Source organism: Dama dama, chromosome 9, assembly GCF_033118175.1.
Source record: "Dama dama isolate Ldn47 chromosome 9, ASM3311817v1, whole genome shotgun sequence".
Taxonomy (NCBI): Eukaryota; Metazoa; Chordata; class Mammalia; order Artiodactyla; family Cervidae; genus Dama; species Dama dama.
In genome coordinates this window covers 5,147,951-5,168,549 of record NC_083689.1, presented here as the reverse complement: position 1 = coordinate 5,168,549, position 20,599 = coordinate 5,147,951, and the positions used below count along the sequence as shown (strand labels likewise).

The window sequence follows — 20,599 nt, the reverse complement described above, 5'->3', positions numbered from 1 at the left end:
CTGTCCCCTCCCAGGAGCACCACCTCTTCTTGGGATGGAGAATATGTGCCCTGAGGAGAATCTGCCGGGGCAGAATTGTCAGTAAAGTTTCTTCAGTGTGTGTGTGTGTGTGTGTTGGGAGCATGGTGCTGGTTGGCGCTAGAATGCTCTTACATGCCCTCTCGTCCCTTTGAGACCTGGGGTACATGGGTCTTGCAAGAGCATGTATGGTTCATGCCAACTTGGGGTTGGGGAGAAATGTCAGTGGTTCCCAGGGGTCCCAGATGGCTCAGGGCCACCCACAGCCAAAGTGTCCTGACCCGCTGTGGGCCAGCAGTGGTGGGCATAAGGGGTCCCTGGCCTGGGAGAGCCACATGGAGAGACTGAGGAGGGCTGAGGTCAGACTGCCATTTGCTGTGCGGACTTGAGTCATGGCTTGTCAGTTGATATTTGGTTGTGGGGATTTCAGAAGGGACTACACTCCTACAGATGGCCAGCTGCTGACTTCACCCAGACCCCTTTGTCATCCGGTGGTCAAAGAGCAGCCTTACCTGTAGAGTTTGGAGAGTACAACTTAGCATGATTCCCAGTTGGAACTGGAACGTGGCAGAACTTGGTGTTAGTGGGTCCTCAGAGTCAACATAACTCCCGAACCATTTCACAGTTCTGGGGCTGCATCTAGGCAGCTTTCTTTGAGATACACGGGCTACAGCCCAGTCCCCGAGGACCAGAGTCAGGAAGTCCTGACTCTCCCTAGGAGGCCACATCTTTAGCTTCAAGAAACAGTGGGTTTCTAGAAGGAAGAAAAAGATGGGCCAAGTTCCCTATCAGGGAAGGAGGACTCAGCTCCTCTGCTTCTCACTCCAGCCTCTCCTAAAAGAGAGCTCCTGCCAACCAGTTCCATGCCTTGGGTAGTTTGATGGCGGGTCCCTCCGTGGTCGGCCCACTGCTCTTCCTCTTTTTCCTGGTGCCTATTTTTCACCCAGTGCTGACTTTTTCTGCCCCTTAGCTCTTCTCTCTCGCAGCTATAGGACCTGGAAGTAACCCCTTAGGCCTGCGATCTAGGCTCTTGGCTCCAATCCAACATATCAGACCTATGAATTCAGGACTCAAAGTACTCCGGCATTTTGTTTTTCTTTGCCGTTTCTTCTCACTGAAGCAAGGCAGAATTGCTTGGGTTCTTGGCCAAAACCCATTTAATGGCACCAAAGGGGCAGCTAACTTTTTCTAGTACTTTATCTGATCTTCTGGATCAAACTAATCAATGAGGACTAGGACCTAGCCTAGACCATTCAGGTATGACCTAAATCAAATCCCTTATGGTTATACAGTGGAAATGACAAATAGATTCAAGGGATTAGATCTGACAGACAGAATGCCTGAAGAACTATGGACGGACGTTTGTGACCCTGAACAGGAGGCAGTGATCAAGACGATCCCCAAGAAAAAGAAATGCAAAAAGGCAAAATGGTTGTCTGAGGAGGCCTTACAAATAGCTGTGAAAAGAAGAGAAGTGAAAGGCAAAGGAGAAAAGGAAAGATATACCCATTTGAGTGCAGAGTTCCAAAGAATAGCAAGGAGAGATAAGAAAGACTTCCTCAGTGATCAGTGCAAAGAAATAAAGGGAAAGAAATAGAATGGGAAAGACTAGAGATCTCGTCAAGAAAATTAGAGATACCAAGGGAACATTTCATGCAAAGATGGGCACAACAGAGAACAGAAATTGTATCCTAACAGAAACTGGAGATATTAAGAAGAGGTGGCAAAAATACACAGAAGAATTATACAAAAAAATCTTCATGACCCAGATAATCACAATGATGACCCAGATAATCACAATGATCACTCACCTAGAGCCTGACATCCTGGAATGTGAAGTCAAGTGGGCATTAGGAAGCATCACTATGAACAAAGCTAGTGGAGGTGATGGAATTCCAGTTGAGCTATTTCAAATCCTAAAATATGATGCTGTGAACATGCTGCACTCAATATGCCAGCAAATTTGGAAAACTCAGGTGGTCACAGGACTGTAAAATGTCAGTTTTCATTCCAATCCCAAAAAAACTCAAACCCAAAGAATGTTCAAACTACCACACAAGTACACTCATCTCACACACTAGCAAAGAAATGCTCAAAGTTCTCCAAGCCAGGCTTCAACAGTATGTGAACCGTGAACTTCCAGATGTTCAAGCTGGTTTTAGAAAAGGCAGAGGAACCAGAGATCAAATGGCCAATATCCACTGGGTCATCGAAAAAGCAAGAGAGTTCCAGAAAAATATCTGCTTTACTGACTACGTCAAAGCCTTTGACTGTGTGGATCACAACAAACTGTGGAAAATTCTTCAAGAGATGGGAATACCAGACCACCTGACCTGTCTCTTAAGAAATCTGTATGCAGGTCAAGAAGCAACAGTTAGAACTGGACATGGAACAACAGACTGGTTCCAAATAGGAAAAGGAGTACGTCAAAGGCTGTATATTGTCACCCTGCTTATTTAACTGATATGCAGAGTACATCATGAGAAACGCTGGGCTGGATGAAGCACAAGCTGGAATCTAGATTGCCAGGAGAAATATCAATAACCTCAGATATGCAGATGACACCACCCTTATGGCAGAAAGTGAAGAAGAACTAAAGAGCTTCTTGATGAAAGTGAAAGAGGAGAGTGAAAAGGTTGGCTAAAAGCTCAATATTCCGAAAACTAAGATCATGGCATCCAGTCCCATCATTTCATGGCAAATAGATGGGGAAACAGTGGAAACAGTGTCAGACTTTATTTTTGGGGGCTCCAAAATCACTGCAGATGGTGACTGCAGCCATGAAATTAAAAGACGCTTACTCCTTGGAAGAAAAGTTATGACCAACCTAGACAGCATATTAAAAAGCAGAGACATTACTTTGTCAACAAAGGTCTGTCTAGTCAAGGCTATGGTTTTTCCAGTAGTCATATATGAATGTGAGAGTTGAACCATAAAAAATGCTGAGCACCGAAAAATTGATGCTTTTGAACTGTGGTGTTGGAGAAGACTCTTGAGAGTCCCTTGGACTGCACAGAGATCCAACAAATCAATCCTAAAGGAATTCAGTCCTGAATATTCATTGGAAGGACTGATGCTGAAGCTCAAACTCCAATGCTTTGGCTACCTGATGGGAAGAACTGACTCACTGGAAAAGATCCTGATGCTGGGAAAGATTGAAGGTGGAAGGAGAAGGGGAGGTCAGAGAATGAGGTGTTTGGATGGCATCACTGACTCAATGGACATGGATTTGGGTGGACTCCGGGAGTTGGTGATGGACAGGGAGGCCTGGCATGCTGCAGTCCATGGGGTCACAAAGAGTCGGACACGACTGAGAGACTGAACTGAACTGAACTGATGCTTCAATAAAAAAATATAATCCATGTTGGATGCATTATTTTATGTATATAACTATATATATTCATGACTATGATGTTTTTCTGATTTCAAGAGAAATTGCAATGAAAGCTCTACATGGCCTGAGTGCATCACTGGTCCTCAGCTCCTCTCTGGACGTGACGTGTCTTATGGAGAATGTAAGCCCTAAAAAAAAAAAAAAAAAAAAAAAAAAAGAATGTAAGCCCTGAACATAAACAACTGGAGGACACCTAGCACGTTGTCAGAGAAGCTCCATGGGCCTGTCCCAGCTTCTGGTGTGTATCTCTGTTCATTCTGCTCGTGATGCCAATCGTCTTGCTGTATCTCACTGTGTGCACTGGTCACTGAACCCAGGGTAGGCAAGGCTAAAGCTCAGAGGCTGGAAAAAACTTGAGGAGCCACAGGAACTGCAGACACCTTTATTCTCTCCTGGCTGACTCGGCAGCCGTAGCACAACCTAACACAACATAGCCTGTCTCCTGGCTGATGCACCACCCGCACCACAGTTCTCTCCTCCCGTGGCTGACCCGACAGACACAGCCATGACGAAGCATTGAAGCCGCCACTTCCTAGGTGGAGCTCGCATAGCCCGTGACCAAGCAAGTACCTCGTGAGGTGCCTGCGCAGTGCTACAAATGCTCCCAGCTGTTACATGGTCATTATTTACAAAACGTGGGGTGAGAGACGGCCTGAGCAGGCCATCTCGGCCAGTTCGCTCTCTCCACCGCCTCAGCGTCTCTCGCCTCGTATTCTATGCACAGTCCATCTTCTGTAATACTCCCTTGAAGAGTGATGCTGACCCTCGGACTTACATCCTGCAACAGCAGTAGCTACAACAACAAACGGTTACGTCCCCAATACATTGCAAAACCCAATGTCATGCAAAACCCAATGTCAGGTGTCACCTGGAACTCATATTACAGTCCTTGCCCTCCCAGGGCTAGAAGAGCCACCCACTGCCGGTGGAGTGCCTTTATCTTCCACGGCCAAATCCAGTCTACTGTCTGTCCATGTGAAATTGCACGAACATCTCCACAGGGGCAACTCCACTCCCGTGGGATTTTTTATTAAGGACTGCAAAACCCCTGACAGGCACTGAGCCCACCCCTTTAAGGAGGGAATTTTTTTTTTTTTTGGCAGTGTTCACAGTCCATTCACATGATCACACCTTTCTAAGTCTTGAGGACATGGTCTTTCTAATACACTGTCTACATCCTAGGACAGAACCTCTACAGTACACTGTTCTATATCTGCGTCACAGGACACAGCCTTTATAGTACACCTTCACAGAAATCAGCCCGCATTGCCTCTGCATAACCCAGACGGGACCCCTGCCAGCTCAGGCCCCCTTCTGGGTCTTTACGCTTTCAAAGTGGTGTCTTGCATGCACCCCTCTACTTCTGTCAGTGAAGACCCACAAACCCCCCACAGGTGCTCGGCCCACCCCTGTATTCCAGAGTCGCAAAATGCAAGCTGCCAAAGTTTCCCCTTGCTTTTTGCCAAAATGGCTTACCAAGTCGACCAATACCTCCTGAGAACATGGTCAATATGTCATGAACTCAGTCACATTGGGGACCCTTGAGAATGCCCCCCCAGGCCATAAGGTGCCCATGCTTCACTTTCTGCTGCACAATGGGCCTCTCTGCCAAGTGGGGACCCTCAGTCTCATAATGTTCATCGTCACCGTCACTTACTGCCTCACTGTCAGAGATGCTGGGTTCTTCAGGGCCATGGGATTCTTGCTCTAACGCCAATATACATTGCTCTAGTTCTTCCAAGCGTCTCTGCACATCACGCACTAGCACGGCAACACACAGGGCATGATCCAGATTTGCCTTCAGGTCAATCAGGAACACCCACCCCACAGTGCCAGGCAGTCCATGCAGCCTTGTTTGGCAAACGGGAACTCACCACCTGTAACGCCTTTTTGGTGTTATACAGTGAACCGTCCCCTGCGTCCCAGTCTTCCACCAGAGCCCACACTGAGAGAATCCGAGCCACATGGCACCACATGCTATACGGCGGCCACTGGCTTCCTCCATCCAGCGGAGCCTCAGGCTCCCCTACCTGCTGGGTACTCTGCTGACTGCCTGTTGTATGGCTGATCCTGTTCGTGATGCCAATTATCTCACTGTATCTCACTGTGTGCACTGTTTGCTGAGCCCAGGGTAGGCAAGGCATGAGCTAAGAGGCTGGAAAAAGACTTGAGGAGCCATGGGAACTGCAGACACGTTTATTCTCTCCTGGCTGACGCAGTACCATAGCAGTAGAACACTATATTCTCTCCTCTAGTGGCTGACCCAAGGGACACAGCCATGAAACAGCAGTCAACGCCACTGCTTTCTAGGTGGAGCTCATATATCCCTACAACACAAAGTAGCCTGTTAGCAAGTGAGCACCTCATGAAGCTCATTGGCAGTGCTACAAATGATCTCAGCTCTTACATAGTCATTATTTACAAAACGTGGGGTGAGAGAGACTAAACAGGCCATGTTGGTCAATTTGCTCTCTCCCCACATGGTGGCTGCCAGCATTCTTCAGCTTGTGGCCACACCACTCTAGTATCTGAGGGATCACACCTGATCACACTGCCTCTTCCTTCTATATGTGTGTGTGAGAGAGAAAGAGAGATAAATCTCTGCCTTCCTCTTAGAAGACTTACATGTGATTTCATTCAGGGCTCACTGTATAATCCGAGATAATCTCATTTCAAGATAATTAACTTCATCACATATACTGAGAGTCTTTTTCCATATAAGGTAACATTCAAAGGTTCAGAAATTAGAAGCTGGATATTTTGTGGATACGTCTAAGGCCACCTCATCCTGCGGGCTTTGCATGACACCCCCATCAAGTCAGTAGAGGGTGCTCAGAGGGATATTGGAAGCCCACCTGGCTCAGGGCAAGGGTGCAGAGATGAGCAGAAGACATCAGTATCAGCTTGGGCCTCCCGGATCTGGATCCTGCACGCCTTCCTCCTGTTGGCAGAAGGCTGGGGTGACACAGAGATGCCCCTCCTGCAGATGACATGATCGGCCTGTCCTGGGCAGCTCTGGCAGTCCCAGATGCAGTTCAAATACCAGATTTGGGGGCTGAGGCAGACTATGGGGCTAACCAGACCTGGGAGCCAGGGGCTCAGATGGAGTGCTTCCACAGGGAGCCCAGGGGCACGTGCAGCCACCTCTGCCTGGGCTTCCTCTGTGGCTCTGACTTCAGCAAACCCCTGGAGAGGGCATTTGGCAGTGGTCCCCGTGTTGTGACAGGGACCAGGGGCTCCTTCACACTGGGCTGGGGCTACATTGCAAGCCACTCTCTGCCCCTGAGGTCCCAAGAGATCCCTCATTCTCTTCTCTTTCTCTTTCTGTTAGACCAGCATCTGTGTTTCTGAGCCCTGTCTGAGAATCTGGTCAGGTCAATTTTTAAGCAAAGTGGAACAGATTATGGACACCAATTCCACTTCTCACTGAGGGTTACGGTTAGGGTTAGCCCTAACGCGACTTCGCCTTTCACACCATTGGGCAGCTGGAGCCTTGGTTACTGTACATCATTGGAGGGTTCTTGATGCCCACAGGTTATTTTTTTCTTTCTTTTTTTTTTTTTTTTTTTACAATAACTCACTATGGTGTAGTCTCCTCATATCTGTGATGTTCCTCAAGTATAAACTCCTGCATCAATCTCTGAAGCCAATGCACATACAAGCCTGGAAACAGCCCCCACGGTGCCTTGCCTCATTCCTTGGTGCTCCTTTCCCAAGGAAGGTGGGGATGGAAGGACAGTCTTGAGTTGGTTCCCAGGATCCTGAGGCCCCTTTGCCATAGCCTGGTCTCAGAGACACGCCCTGCCCTTATGGATACCCTGTCCCCTCCCAGGGATATCCTCGTGGGCCAGGACTTGCCACACCAACCAACCAGGAGAAGATCCCTCCCTCTCCTGTCCTGAGTAGTCACCATGACTCGGGCAGTCATGCCCAGGGCCCTCCTGGGGGCCCAGATGAGGCCATCCCGGCAAGGCTTCAGGGTTCTCTCTTGTACAGGTCAGAGCAGCTGATGATAAGCAGGATGGGGGAGGGCCAGAGCAGAAAGTTTGCTGGGCTCGGAGCTGTGGCTGTGTGGTCCTCCCCATGGTCACACCATGAATCTCTGCCAACACCACGTTTGGCTCCTCCTTCTTCCTCATAGCTCATTCATCAGGGCCCTGGGCTCTGGACCATGTCACCAGCACGTCTGTTCCTGCCTCCATGGGAACCTTCCCTTGGGTCAATATTTATCAGGCCCCCTCGACTACTTCCTTCTTCCCCTTCCCTGTGCAGGGCCCTCCCTCTCTCAGAGCCCTGCTGTGCGGAGGGTGGACAGGGTCAGCTGCCATCCACATGGTTTTGCTGTGTGAAAGGGGTGGACTGCACTGGTAAAAGTGATGGGCTATGGCTTAAGCAAAGAATGAAATTCTGCCTTTTCAGCTAGGCATCTGGCAAGCCTCAGACACTATTTCAGGCCAGGGGGACAAGCTGCTATCCTCAGGCCCCATGTGGCTCTGCTCCAAGTGGCCAAGCTGCGTCCTGTTTACCTGTTTCAGCCTGAGCTGGAGAGGGGTCCTACAATTCATGGCCTGAAGGCATGGTCAGCAGTGGTTCCTTACGTGGAGGGGCACCACCTGTATGGACTAGAAGAAAGGCAGCTCAGAGAATGTTGGGGACCTGCCGGGTTTTCCAGCCAGCTCCAGGTGTGTCTGCAGGGTCTCCTCAGGGCTGGAAGGTCCCCCGCTGACTAGCACCTTGCCCTGCTTCTACACACAGGGGCTGGGAGCAGCCACTTGCCAGCTGAGGAATGGGAGCTGGTGGATCAAGCCCCGAGGGACATCCCAGCCCAGAGCCCACCCATACAGAGATGTACTCCCTGCCATTTCAAGTGAGGACTCTGAGGCTTATTCAACAGCTTCAAACCCAAGGGTTTAACAGCAATCCCTCTGTTACTCCCGTCTCTCACAGGCCATGCAGGGAGCCGCGACACCCATCAGCGCCCAAGGTGTCCATGCCTGCCTGTACTGATCCACACAAACCAGGTCTGATGGACATCGCCCGGGGAGACATTCTGACCTGTCTAACTGGACCTCATGTCCCATGGAGGCTGACTGAGGCTTTCAAAGATGCTGTCCTACCACCGTCCAAAGCCCTCAGTTCTGTCCCTCCAACCTGTCTGAATTCTTCCCTTAGCCCTTTTGTATTTCCCTGTCAGTATCCCTCCCCGCCTCGCCCCCACCCCCACACTGGGCTGATGACAAACTTTGCCTCCTCTGGCTACAGCCGGAAGTAAAGGGGTTTCCATCAGGATCTAGAGACAGAGGTGCTTTCATCCCGCTGGGCACCAGGCCAGGAACGACTCACTCGCAGTGGTGGCTGTAGCCAGCTGCTCTAGCAGATCCTCAGACGAGGCTCACTGACTTCCAGAAGATGCCAGTTTGGTCTCATACAACAGATACATTTTCTTCTATTAATGTCATCTTGACCCTAATCCTCCTAAAAACAGGCTTCCCACCTCCCCTGTCTATTCTCCTACTGAAGCACTAACCAGCTAGCTGAGGTTAGCTGTGTCCCCATCCTGGGGCCACAGCCCCCAAGGTCTCTGTGATCCCTGAGAGGGGTATTTGTGGGTGGCTGAGTTCCCATTTATTCTGCCATGGGGGGATGGGTGGGGAAATGGATGTATGTTTGTATGTGGACATGATGCTTCCCTGGTGGCTCAGACGGTAAAGAATTTGCATCCTATGCGGGAGACCTGGGTTTACTCTCTGGTTTAATCCCTGGGTTTAGTCCCTGGGTTGGGCAGATCCCCTGGAGAAGGAAAGGGCAACCCACTTCAGTATTCTTGGCTGCAAAATCCTTGGACAGAGGAGCCTGGTGGGCTACAGTCCATGGGGTTGCAAAGAGTTGGACACAGCTGAGCAACTAACACACACACACACACACACGTATGGATAGATAGATATATGGATAGAGGGATGGATGCGTACATGGGTGTGGATAGATGGACGGGTGGACAGATGTGTGGGTGGATGGCACAGTGGGTATCTGGATGATGAGCAGGAGAGTGAGTCAATGTAGGGGAGGTGTTGGTGTTGGGTACCATTGCAGACAGTCTTTTCAAGCTGAATTAATGTTGCATTGAAGGACATGACTTGGTGAGGGCAGGGTTTCCTCCTAAGTGTGGTCACTCCTATGGGTATTTAAATCGTTATCTCATCATCAAGGTGGCAGCGTAGCAAGTCACAAGTAAGAAACTAAGGCCCAAAGGGGCAGTGCCTGGCCCAGGGCCACCCAGCCGCAGGGTGCCATCGTCGCCACTCTTGGCTGTGAGAAGCCTGCAGAGCAGCCTGGCCCAGGCTCTCTGCCTGGTGGCTCAAGGCACCCGGGCTGCACTCAGGGGCACTAGGGGGCAGGCCTCCATCCTGGCGATGCTGCAGTTCCCGCTATGAACCTGCTTGTGGACATCTGGTGGGCCGGACCCCAGGACATGGGCACCGGCTAGTGCCTCAGAGACTGTCTCCAGCGGATTGTCTGGGCTGAGTGCCCTGCCTCGAGAGCTGGCCTGGCACTGCTAGAGACAAGCGGCCTGAGGGATCCACGTGGGGGTGAGGGAGGCTAGTGTCTGTGCTGGAAGCTGCTTTCTGGGGTGCCCCTGCAGACAGTGAACACTGAGTTCATGGATCCTGTATGTCTGAGGGCGCTGACAGGGCCGGGCGTCCTAGCCGACCCACTCAGGCTGTCCCTCCGTCTCCCCAGGAGCCCAGCATTGCCACTCCATCCAGCAAGTCCTGGGTGCTTCCAGTCCTGCTCTCCCCTGTCTTCCCAACTATTTCTTCTCCCATTTGGACGTTGGCCCCTGCACAGACCCGAGGAAGTCAGCAAGTGCCCTCCCTGAGTGTGGGTCAGGCCCCATGTCCCCATTGTTCTCTTGTCCTCAGGGCTCTTCCCCTGGCACTTGGGCTCCTGGACTGAGAATGCTCTGGGCCTCAGGCAATGTGGGTAGAGCAGGTTTTAGGACGGGCTCTTATAGAAGTCCACTTAGGAAAAGGGACTTCTCTGCATATCTAGCCTGGATAAGGACCCTCCTAAGAGTGGGACTCCTCTGCCCTTCTGGCATCTTCCAAAGCTCTCCTCTCCTGCCCCTCACAGATCACTCTGGTGCAGCCCAGCCTCTTCCCACCAAGGCGTCACCCAGCTTCCGGCGGGTCCTGTTTTGCTCCTTTAAGAGGTGTGCTTCTCAGAGCATACCTTTAAGTCAAAGATTGTTGCCGCTTTCTCTAAACTTTGCTTTAAAACAAGAGACCAACTCCTCATTTTGGGCTCCTAGGCCCATAGGGTGGGCTCCTGCCAGCCTCTGCACCTCACCTCCCCCACCCCTCCAGATCCCTCTTTTCTTCTGACTCAAGGCCTTCAACATCAATCGCCCTCCCTTGCAAAGCTTGGCCCACATGTCGCTCCTTATGATGGGGGCTGTGGGGACAGAGACTCTGCTGTGTTCCAGGGCCTAGGACGGTGTGTGCTCAGAGCAGGGACCGATGCTAAGGAGCAGTAGTGACATTAGTACAGAATCAAGTGTGCCCTCGGCCTGATTCCCCCAAAGGAAGCTACTCATGAAGTGAGCAGGAGTGTGAGGCTGTGGATGAGGGAGTGAGTGGGCACCCTGTAAGGGGCTGGGGCCTGAGAGAAGGAGAGAAGTTTCCAGGAAGTGGGAGGGGCTGAGGGGGTCAAGAGGCGGGAACACACTGTTGCCTGGTGAGATGCCCCCTGACAGGGCCCTGCCGGCTGAGCTCCCATTCACACCGAGTCTCCGGTGCTCTGGGGACAGACGGCGGGCGGGGGCACTCAGTGCAGCCCTGAGCTTCCAGCCCCGGTGGCACCAAGGAGGCCCACAAGGGCAGGCCAGCTTGGAATTGGGCACAGTTGGGACACTGGCTTCCACCACATGTGGGCACGCTTTGGGCTGGGTGGGTAGCCAGGCAGGCATCTGGAGGGCTAACCTGTAGGTTGAGACATTCACCAAGGAAAAGTGGCTAAATTCAACCAATGATATTATAAAGTTAAAATGTCCAAACTCAGTGGGAGTCTTTTCTGTATCCACATTAAGGATGATTATAGAGGTAAGAATAACAGCAAGCCCAGTACCACCAAAAGCTGCCTTTGTGGGGAGGCACTCTGTCCATGAGCGTGGCAAACAAGACTGGCACAGTGGGCATCACCCCTGGGGGTGTAGGCACATCCCCGAGGAATGAGAGAAGTCTGAACAGGTAAACGAGCAGAGCCCGGCCACAGCGGGGCTTCTGGCTCCTGATCTTTGCTGGGCCTCTGTCAGCTCCTGAGGTGTCCACTGGGCTGACCGCTGCGTCCATGGGACATGGCCCCCTTTCCTTCGTGAGCCTCTAGCATTGCTACTGGTCTAGCCCTCCCTGGTATGCCTTCTGAGGCTGTGTCCAGAAGGCAAGTGTTACACATTGATCTAAAGTCACTACTACGCCACTTGTGAAGTCATACAAGCATCCTAGGGCAGGGCTGTGGTGGGCCCTGCCACATACTCCTGACCCGAGTTCATCTCTCTGGGTGGAGAAGGAAGTTGGGGTCTTAGCTTAGAACCCCCTGACCTTGGAGTTCAGGCATGCCCGAGGTCTCCTGCATGCACTCTTCACCCTTCGTGTCCTGTCCTCATCTGTGATGTGATGGAGGTGTTCACAGGCTCTTTCTGGAGGGGGCAGGTGAGACTAGGGGAGGTGACTGCAAGGATTGAGCTTGGGCTGTCTTCTCAAGTCCATGGGCCACCTGAGCTTGGGGCCTAAAGTAGCACTGGGTTTTAGTGGGTGAGGACTGCTGTCAGTTAACTCATAAACATTTGGCGAGTGCCCATTCTGAGCTCTCAACTGAGTGGAGCTCTGAGTCCCAGTGCTTCCAGTGCCTTCTGCTGGTGGCTTTTGGGGACCCCACAGCAGAGTGAAAAAACTGACGATTCATGTCACCATGTATGACAAAACCACTACAATACTGTAAAGTAATTAGCTTCCAACTAATAAAATAAATGAAAAAAAACCTCAACATTCAAAAAACGAAGATTATGGTTTCTGGTTCCATCACTTCATGGCAAACAGATGGGGAAAAAGTGGAAACACTGTCAGATTTCATCTTCTTGGGCTCCAAAATCACTGCGGACAGTGACTTCAGCCACAAAATTAAAAGACGCTTGATCCTTGGAAGAATAGTTATGACAAACCTAGACAGTATATTAAAAAGCAGAGACAACATTTTGCCGACAAAGATCCATATAGTCAAAGCTATGGTTTCCCCCATAGTCATGTATAGATGTGAGAGTTGGACCATAAAGAGTGCTGAGTGCTGAGGAATTGATGCTTTTGAAATGTGGTGTTGGAGAAGACTCTTGAGAGTCCCTTGGACTGCAAGGAGATCAAACCAGTCCATCCTAAAGAAAACCATCCCTGAATATTCATTGGAAGGACTGATGCTGAAGCTGAAGTTTCAATACTTTGGCCACCTGATGTGAAGAAATGACTCATTGGAAAAGACCCTGATGCTGGGAAAGATCCAGGGCAAGAGGTGAACTGGGTAACAGGATGAGATGGTTGGATGGCATCACTGACTCAATGGACATGATTTTGAGCAAACTCTGGAGATGCTGAAGGACAGGGAAGCCTGGCATGCTGTAGTTCATAGGGTGGCCAAGAGTCAGACACAAACTGAGTGACTGAACAATAACAGCCTTTTGGGCAGAGAAAGGGGGCCTCAGCTGCCTCTGCTGCTGTTTCCTTTGCAAGGCCTGTCCAATGGCCTTGTAGGGCTGACGATCAGGTAGGAGGAAGGCTAGAACCAAATCTTAACAGAGATCTGGAATTTAGCTGAGAATCTATTCACTGTTAACTCAAGACTGGCATCAAATTTATTATTATCTTTTGTTAAATATTTTATCTTTTCGGAGCATATGTTCTGCAAGGGGTAGGGGGAGGTTTTCTTCTCAATACATCTTTGTGTGTGCAGTTATGTGACAGGAGCATAGGTGGGACACATGTCGGGAGGGGTCTTGGGCCTGGGCCACTGCACGGAAATCCTTGAGATGCTTCTCTGATTGAAACACCCCCTGGACTTCAACCAGGTAAAGCTGAGACCCAGGTCTCACAAGCAGGTGATACCAGGGGAGGGCACCTGGGGACAGTTAGGGCTACAGCCACACTTACATTCAATGTATCTTAAAGGAACAATATACAACAAGGTGGGGGTGGGGGTGGGGGGCGGTGGTCCCTCCCAGGCACGCCCCTGCTCGCTGCATGGCCGCCTGTCCTGCAGGCGTCTCATGCCGGGGAGCGGGGTGTCAACCTCCATGGTGCTAACTGGGATGAGGGTCTTTCTCCTGGGGTGTGGGTGGCCAGCCAGTGCGAACTAGGTGGGGTGCCTGGGGGGGAATGGCTCCAGCCTCCAGAGGGTCCCCCACTGTTCTGTGACAAAGCCTTGACCTGCCAGACGGCCGATGTCAGGCACAGAGCAGGGGGCAGGAGACAGGGGCCTCCATGGGGGTGTAGGGACATCTGTGGATTGCCTCCTGGTATACTGCAATACTGGGGGTCCTTTGGGCCAGCCCCAAAGCCTTTCTTGAAGGAACCCACAGTATTTGCCTCTCATAAGGATGTTCACAGCTTGGGTGGTGCCTTGGGTAGCAGATCCAGGCCCCAGAGGGAAGAACCAGGTGGTTCTAAAATGGGCAGCTCTAGACCGTCAGATGACTCTTCCAATTCTGGGCCAGGCAGGTACGGCTGGGGGCTTCTCCAGAAAGAGGTGGCAGCCACAGTGGGGTCTTTTATGACAGCAGTTGACTGAGTGTCAGAGCCAAGAACTTTCCAGATTCAGAAACACCTTTCCTGGGTTCCCTTCAGACTGAACTGTTTAAAAGTAAATTCTTCATAGCAGCTCAAATAGCCTCTGAAATTCTAATTAAAAAAAAAAAACAACAATGTTGAATAGTTCTCAGCACTCAGGAGAAGAAGGCTGCTGTAACTGGTTTGGAACTGCAGAGATGGCTACTCTGAGCTGTTTGGTCAGGCTCAAGAAAGGACACTTCATTCCTCTCCACTCAAATTTCTCATTTGTTGCTTTGAGTTGGAAATATGGCACCTTCTCTGAGCCTTGGAGGGGCAAATGAAGAAAGCCATTCCCACGGGAAGGGGCAGTATTTGGGGCAGGGCTGGGAGCCCACAGTTCAACCTCGACTATTATGTCATTCTCATACTTCTCATCAGAAGTCGGGGATCACACCATCTACCACGCTGAGATGAGGCACCCAAAGAGATATTTCCTATGAGAGTGCCCAGCCCAGAGCTGGCCCCTGTGGATGTTGAACTGAGTGGAATCTGCATCTGAAGGGGAGGAGGGCCCCAGGGATCTGCAGGGTGTCCTGGGCAGGCATGGTGACGGAATTGAAGGGAACGCTGGAGCCTGGGTTTTACTCTTCCTAGCTAAGGAGAAAGAAATGTCTCCTGGCCCAAACTGGATGAGATGAGCTTCCAGCCTGGGTCTGTAGCCCTCTGCTCACTGGCCAGGCGTGACCCCCACCCACTGTCAGAGCCCAGGGTCCAGGGTGGCTTGTCCAAAGCTGCTTTAGTAGCTGCTGTCTGTGAAGAAGGGCGCTCGGGCGGCTGGGGTGCTGGCGCTCTCCTCCGGGGGCCCCGCCAGCTCCCCGTACTCGCTGTTGTAGAACACCTGGCCCCGGGGCCCCAGCTCGGGCCGCCGCCTCCCTTGGGGGTCGAGGTGGGCCGTGGTCACGTTCACATTCCTGCCTGGTCCTTTACAGCTGCTGAGACAGGAAGGTGACATCAGTCAGAAAAGAAGAACGATTGGAACCGTGTTGAGGTCTGACCGGAATCACCAGAAACAACTAGAGCAACAAGCAAGGCCAATGGAAACACACAGATTTGACTTAAATAGAAAAACAAAGCAGTGTGCCTGCTGGCAAACACCAGAACGGTTCTTTGTCCCATGCCTGGGTGCGGGACAATGGAGAAAGCCCAACTCCATCCCCCCAAACCTGCTTCTCTCCCGGTCTTGCTCATCTCTGTAAATGGCACCAACATTGCTCTAAAGCCTCAAGCACCCAGGTGTCATCCTCTCTTCCTCCCTTCCCCTCATCCCCCACATCCGGCCCACACAGTGGTCCTGGCCTTTCTACGCCAAAAGGCATGCACGCCTCCCCGTGCATGCCCCTCCGCTCCTTCAGAGTGAGCTGCATCAGTGAGTGCTCGGGACTGCCCCAGCACATCGTTTCCCTCCTCTCATGCCTCCTTATAGGCCAGTCTTCAGAGATCCTTCAAGTTACACCCTTCAATACAACTCACTCCCTACAACTCACTCTGAATAAAGTCCAAGCTTCTGCCCCTGGCCCAGAGGGCCCTGCAGCTTTGGGCCCCCTCCTGCCTCGCCGATGGCCCAGTGATGCTCCCTCCTCAGCACTCATTTTCTTTGAGCTTTCTGAAAATTTGTTTCATTGTTTTTGCTTTGCATGGTGCTACTGAAAAGCCTGATACTTCAATCTATGTCTCTCTCTCTTTTTTTTGGTGACTTGGTGTTTTACCTGAATGTTTATCTCTAAAATCTGATAGTTCAACTAGGTTATGTCTCAGAGTTTACTCTTTTTGGACCAATTTTCCCAGGTACCCTTCTAATATGTAGATTTGGTTCCTTTCATTTAAGAGCACTATCTTGAATTACATATTTAAAAATATTAGTTCTGTTTCACTGTTGGCATTTTTCTTCTTCAGAGACACCAGTTGTACATATGTGGGAGTTTTCTATTTAACTTCTAAAATTTTCACATTACTTCTGACCCTTTAGACCTCTTGATTTATTCTTGACTGCTTTTCCTATCTATCAAATGTGCCCTCCACTGCAAGTCTGATCATATTTAATTGTCCCTTGGGTACTCTGCTCTTCATTTTTGAGAGGATTTGTCTTTTATTTCAATTCCTTCCATAAATTTAGTTGGCTCCCATTTGATATTGTCACACTTTGTCTATATTTATTCTGAATTTTTGAATTTATGATTCATAGTGCAGCTACTTATTTCATTATGAATTTAATTTATGTCATTGTGTTGTACCACAGTTTTTCCATGCTGTTTTTGGAGTGTTTATGGCTACTGAAAAGTTTTAAATCTAATTTTCTTTTTTATTCTTATAATAACTCTGTATGGATAGTGCTCATTTTTCTCTGTTCACGCTTATTCAGGCTGAGATTACCCTATGGGTTTGATCTGGACTGCAAGGAGATCAAGCCAGTCGATCCTAAAGGAAATCAGTCGTGAATATTCATTGGAAGGACTGATGCTGAAGCTGAAACACCAATGTTTTGGCCACCTGATGTGAAGAACTGACTCACTGGAAAAGACCCTGATGCTGGGAAAGATTGAAGGCAGGAAGAGAAGGGGACGACAGAAGATAAGGTGGTTGGATGACTTCACTGACTTGATGGACATGAGTTTGAGCAGTCTCTGGGAGTTGGTGATGGACAGGGAAGCCTGGTGTGCTACAGTCCATGGGGTTGCAAAGAGTCAGACACGACTGAGTGACTGAACTGAACTGAACTACCCTATGGGAGGAGGGCCAGGAATGTGGGCGTCTCTGTAGCTTTCTTCATTCAGGAGTACTGTAACACCATAACACATTGAATGCCTCTCTCCAAAGGCTCCATTCATGTCCCATGCTGTCTCACCAGTGGGGACTCGCCAGCCACTTAAGAGGGAGTGCTGGACACCTCCCCAGCTGCTATTGTGCTGAAAGCCTCGGGCTTTCCGATCTCCCTTCTACCTGCAGAGCTGGATGAGCTGCACGACACAGGGAATGGGGAATGGCATCCTAAGTGCCACTGAAAGGACGGGGTGAGCCACCTTGGAGTGAGGATGAGTTAACTTCCCACAGGGTGAGTACTGACCAGTGGTGAGCAGAAGATAGGAAAGAACTGAGGACCTGAACTCCTTCCTTCTCCCTGACAGATGCTTTCAAGGCACATTCCATCCCACCTCTACATCTGTTTGGGGAATGTTCCATTTGCCAAGTGACCTGCTACACCTCTTTGCGGCTCATCACACTGTGTTTCCAAGGGGACCTGGGAAGAGAATAATGTCCTCTGTTGCTCCCATCATGACGTGCAGTTTCTGTAATGAAGAGGCCCTTGGGACTGTGACTGTCTTTTGAACTCTTCATATAATCTTGTTTCTATAAGACTCTTCTCCAACTCTCTTCTTCCTTCACCGCCAGGCACCTGAGGTGCACATTCCCCTCCCGCTCACTGTCCTTTCAGAAACAGTGCCTTCCTAAGGCCATTGTCCTAGTGCTCACACTCGGACATCTCCTCAGTCTGTGAGGCCATGGTCCCAAGGACCTTGACGGTCTCCTCTCCGGGGGCAGTCCCCAGACTGCTCTCCCCTGCCAGGGTGCGGGCATGGCTCTGCTGGTTCTGCTGCTGAGTTCTCGACTCACACACAACTGGAGTCTCTCCCTTGCTTATATCATAGTCACGGGCTCTGAGAGGTCTTGTTTCATGAGCTGATTTTAGACAGATGTGTGGAGACTGGAATGTAAGTAGTTATCATCCTCTGGCTTATCCTCTTACTGAAATACTTTTGGGGGAGATAAAAAAAAAAAAACAAAACCTGTTTGATAAAGAAAAATTAGCCAGAAACTATTTTTGTTGAATAAATAAAAAGCATTAATTTTTCAAAACTAGGTTACTCATAGAGAGAACCTGACAGAATCAATAAAAACAAAGAAGGAGGCCAAGATGCATGATAGAGATGCAGCAATTATCTGTAGGCATACGACCCCACAACCTCCAGTGTTCCCAGTGCTGCAAACATGCCTTTGTAGGCTGCTGGGAAGGTAACAGACATTTGGCTAAGTTGCTGAGATCTTAATGACACCTACCGGAAAGGCGAAGAATGACCTCAACTATCCTACTGTGATACAAATTAACACCCGTGGTCTAGGGTAAACTATTCAATGACAACACCTATTGATTCAAAAACAGCCTAGGCAGAAGACAAGTAAAACTACATCAGATGACCCCAAAAAGGGTCCCTGATAGACACAGGGGTCACACAAGGATCTGAAAAAAGCGGAAAAGAGCACTGTTTTATATTAATATTTTAGGTTCTATCATTTAAACAGCTATGAGCAAGTCAATTACTAAAGTAAATAAGTAGAAGTACAGATGGATAAGGGGCACATGAAAAGATGTTCTATATCACTATGAGAGAAATGAAAATAAAAACTACAGTGAGATATCACTTCATACTGGTCCAAATGGCCATCACCAAAAACCCACAAACAATGAATGTTGGAGAGGGTGTGGAGAGAAGGGAGCCCTTCTACACTGTTGGTGGGAATGTAAATTGATATAGCCACTACAGAGAACAGTATGGAGGTTCCTTAAAAAACAAAAAATAGAGCTACCATATGGCCCTGCAATCCCAACTCCTGGGCATATATCCAGAGAAAAACATGATCTGAAAGGATGCATGCATCTCAATATCCATTGCAGCACTGTTTATAATAGCCAAGACATGGAAGCAACCTAAATGTCCATTGACAGAGGAATGGATAAAGATGTGGTACATATATACATTGGAATATTACTCAGCCATGAAAAATAATGAAACAATGCCATTTGGAGCAACATGGATGGGCCTAGACATTGTCATACCTACTGAATGAAGTGAGTCAGACGGAGAAGGACAAAGATCATATGACATCCCTTACATGTGGGTGGAATCCCAAGAAGATATGATACAAAACAGAAAGAGACTCACAGACTTAAAGAACGAACTTACGGGTTGCTGAGGGAAAGGATGGGTGGAAGGGATAGCTAGGGAGTTTGGGATGGACAGGTACACACTGCTATATTTAAAACGGCAACCAACAAGGATGTCCTGTGTAGCACATGCGACTTTGCTCAGTGTTACGTGGCAGCCTGGATGGGAGGGGAGCTTGGGGGGGAATGGACGCACGTGAATGTACGGCTGGGCCCCTTCAGTGTCCACCTGAAACCATCACAACATTGTTAACCGGCTACAGCCCAATACAAAGCAAAAAGTTAAAAAAGACTGCATGCAAAAAGACACTACTCTTCATTTATGGTTCTATATGCAACAGAGTATCTTAGGCCATTGACCAGACTCATCTTTAATGTGCAGTTTCCACTGGACTTTAAGAGATGCTGTGTGAAAAAAGAACTGTGTGTTCCAATAAAGTTGAAAAAATGGATCAAAAGTTTAAAAAAATATGTACACTCTGTATAATGGGCTCCAGCTTCATCCATCTCATTAGGACTGGTTCAAATGAATTCTTTTTCATGGCTGAGTAATATTCCATGGTGTATATGTACCACAGCTTCCTTATCCATTCATCTGCTGATACAGAGTGAAGTAAGCCAGAAAGATAAAGAACATTACAGCATACTGACACATGTATATGGAATTTAGAAAGGTGATAACGATAACCCTATATGCAGAACAGAAAAAGAGACACAGAAATACAGAACAGACTTTTGAACTTTGTGGGAGAATGTGAGGGTGGGATATTTCAAAAGAACAGCATGTATACTATCTATGATGAAACAGATCACCAGCCCAGGTGGGATGCACGAGACAAGTGCTCGGGCCTGGTGCACTGGGAAGACCCAGAGGAATCGGGTGGAGAGGGAGGTGGGAGGGGGGTTCGGGATTGGGAATACATGTAAATCCATGGCTGATTCATATCAATGTATGACAAAACCCATTGGAAAAAAAAAAATAAAAAAAAAAATAAAAAAATACGTACACGTTTAACTGTTTTATGTATACCCTTAAAAGTTTAAATATTCAGATCTACTTTTAAAGAGTGGAGGTATCTTCTTGGAAAATGGAGGTCACTGTTTATGGAGCTCACCCCCTATGCAAGCACACTGGAAGATTTCTCTGTAACTGTATTCTCATCAAAGAAGTACAACAGCCAGCTCTAGGTCACATGATCTGTGGCCTCTCCTGGCCGGGGGAAGGGTGCTACATACATTGGGCATAGCAGATGTTTCTTGGTTTCACAAAGAGGTTATTGTCTAGTATCTGACAAAGGGGACCAGCACCAGGGTGCTGGGTCAGGACAGTGATGAGGGGTGGGGCTTATGGGAAGGCTGGTGGACAAAACCCTCAAG

General features: G+C 49.3%; 1 protein-coding gene across 4 annotated transcripts in view; it reads right to left on the bottom strand.

Annotated features, from left to right (window-relative positions):
- Positions 1 to 13,287: 13,287 nt before the first annotated feature.
- Positions 13,288 to 20,599, bottom strand: part of FLT4 (fms related receptor tyrosine kinase 4) — a 41,471-nt gene continuing 34,159 nt past the window's right edge. For 2 of the 4 annotated variants that reach the window (XM_061149609.1, XM_061149610.1), the window contains exon 30: positions 13,288 to 15,215. In XM_061149609.1, coding sequence (XP_061005592.1) covers positions 15,020 to 15,215 — 196 coding nt within the window. In that variant the 3' untranslated portion in view covers positions 13,288 to 15,019. The remainder of the gene's footprint in view (positions 15,216 to 20,599) is intronic. The other 2 variants (XM_061149611.1, XM_061149612.1) reach the window with 1 other exon arrangement.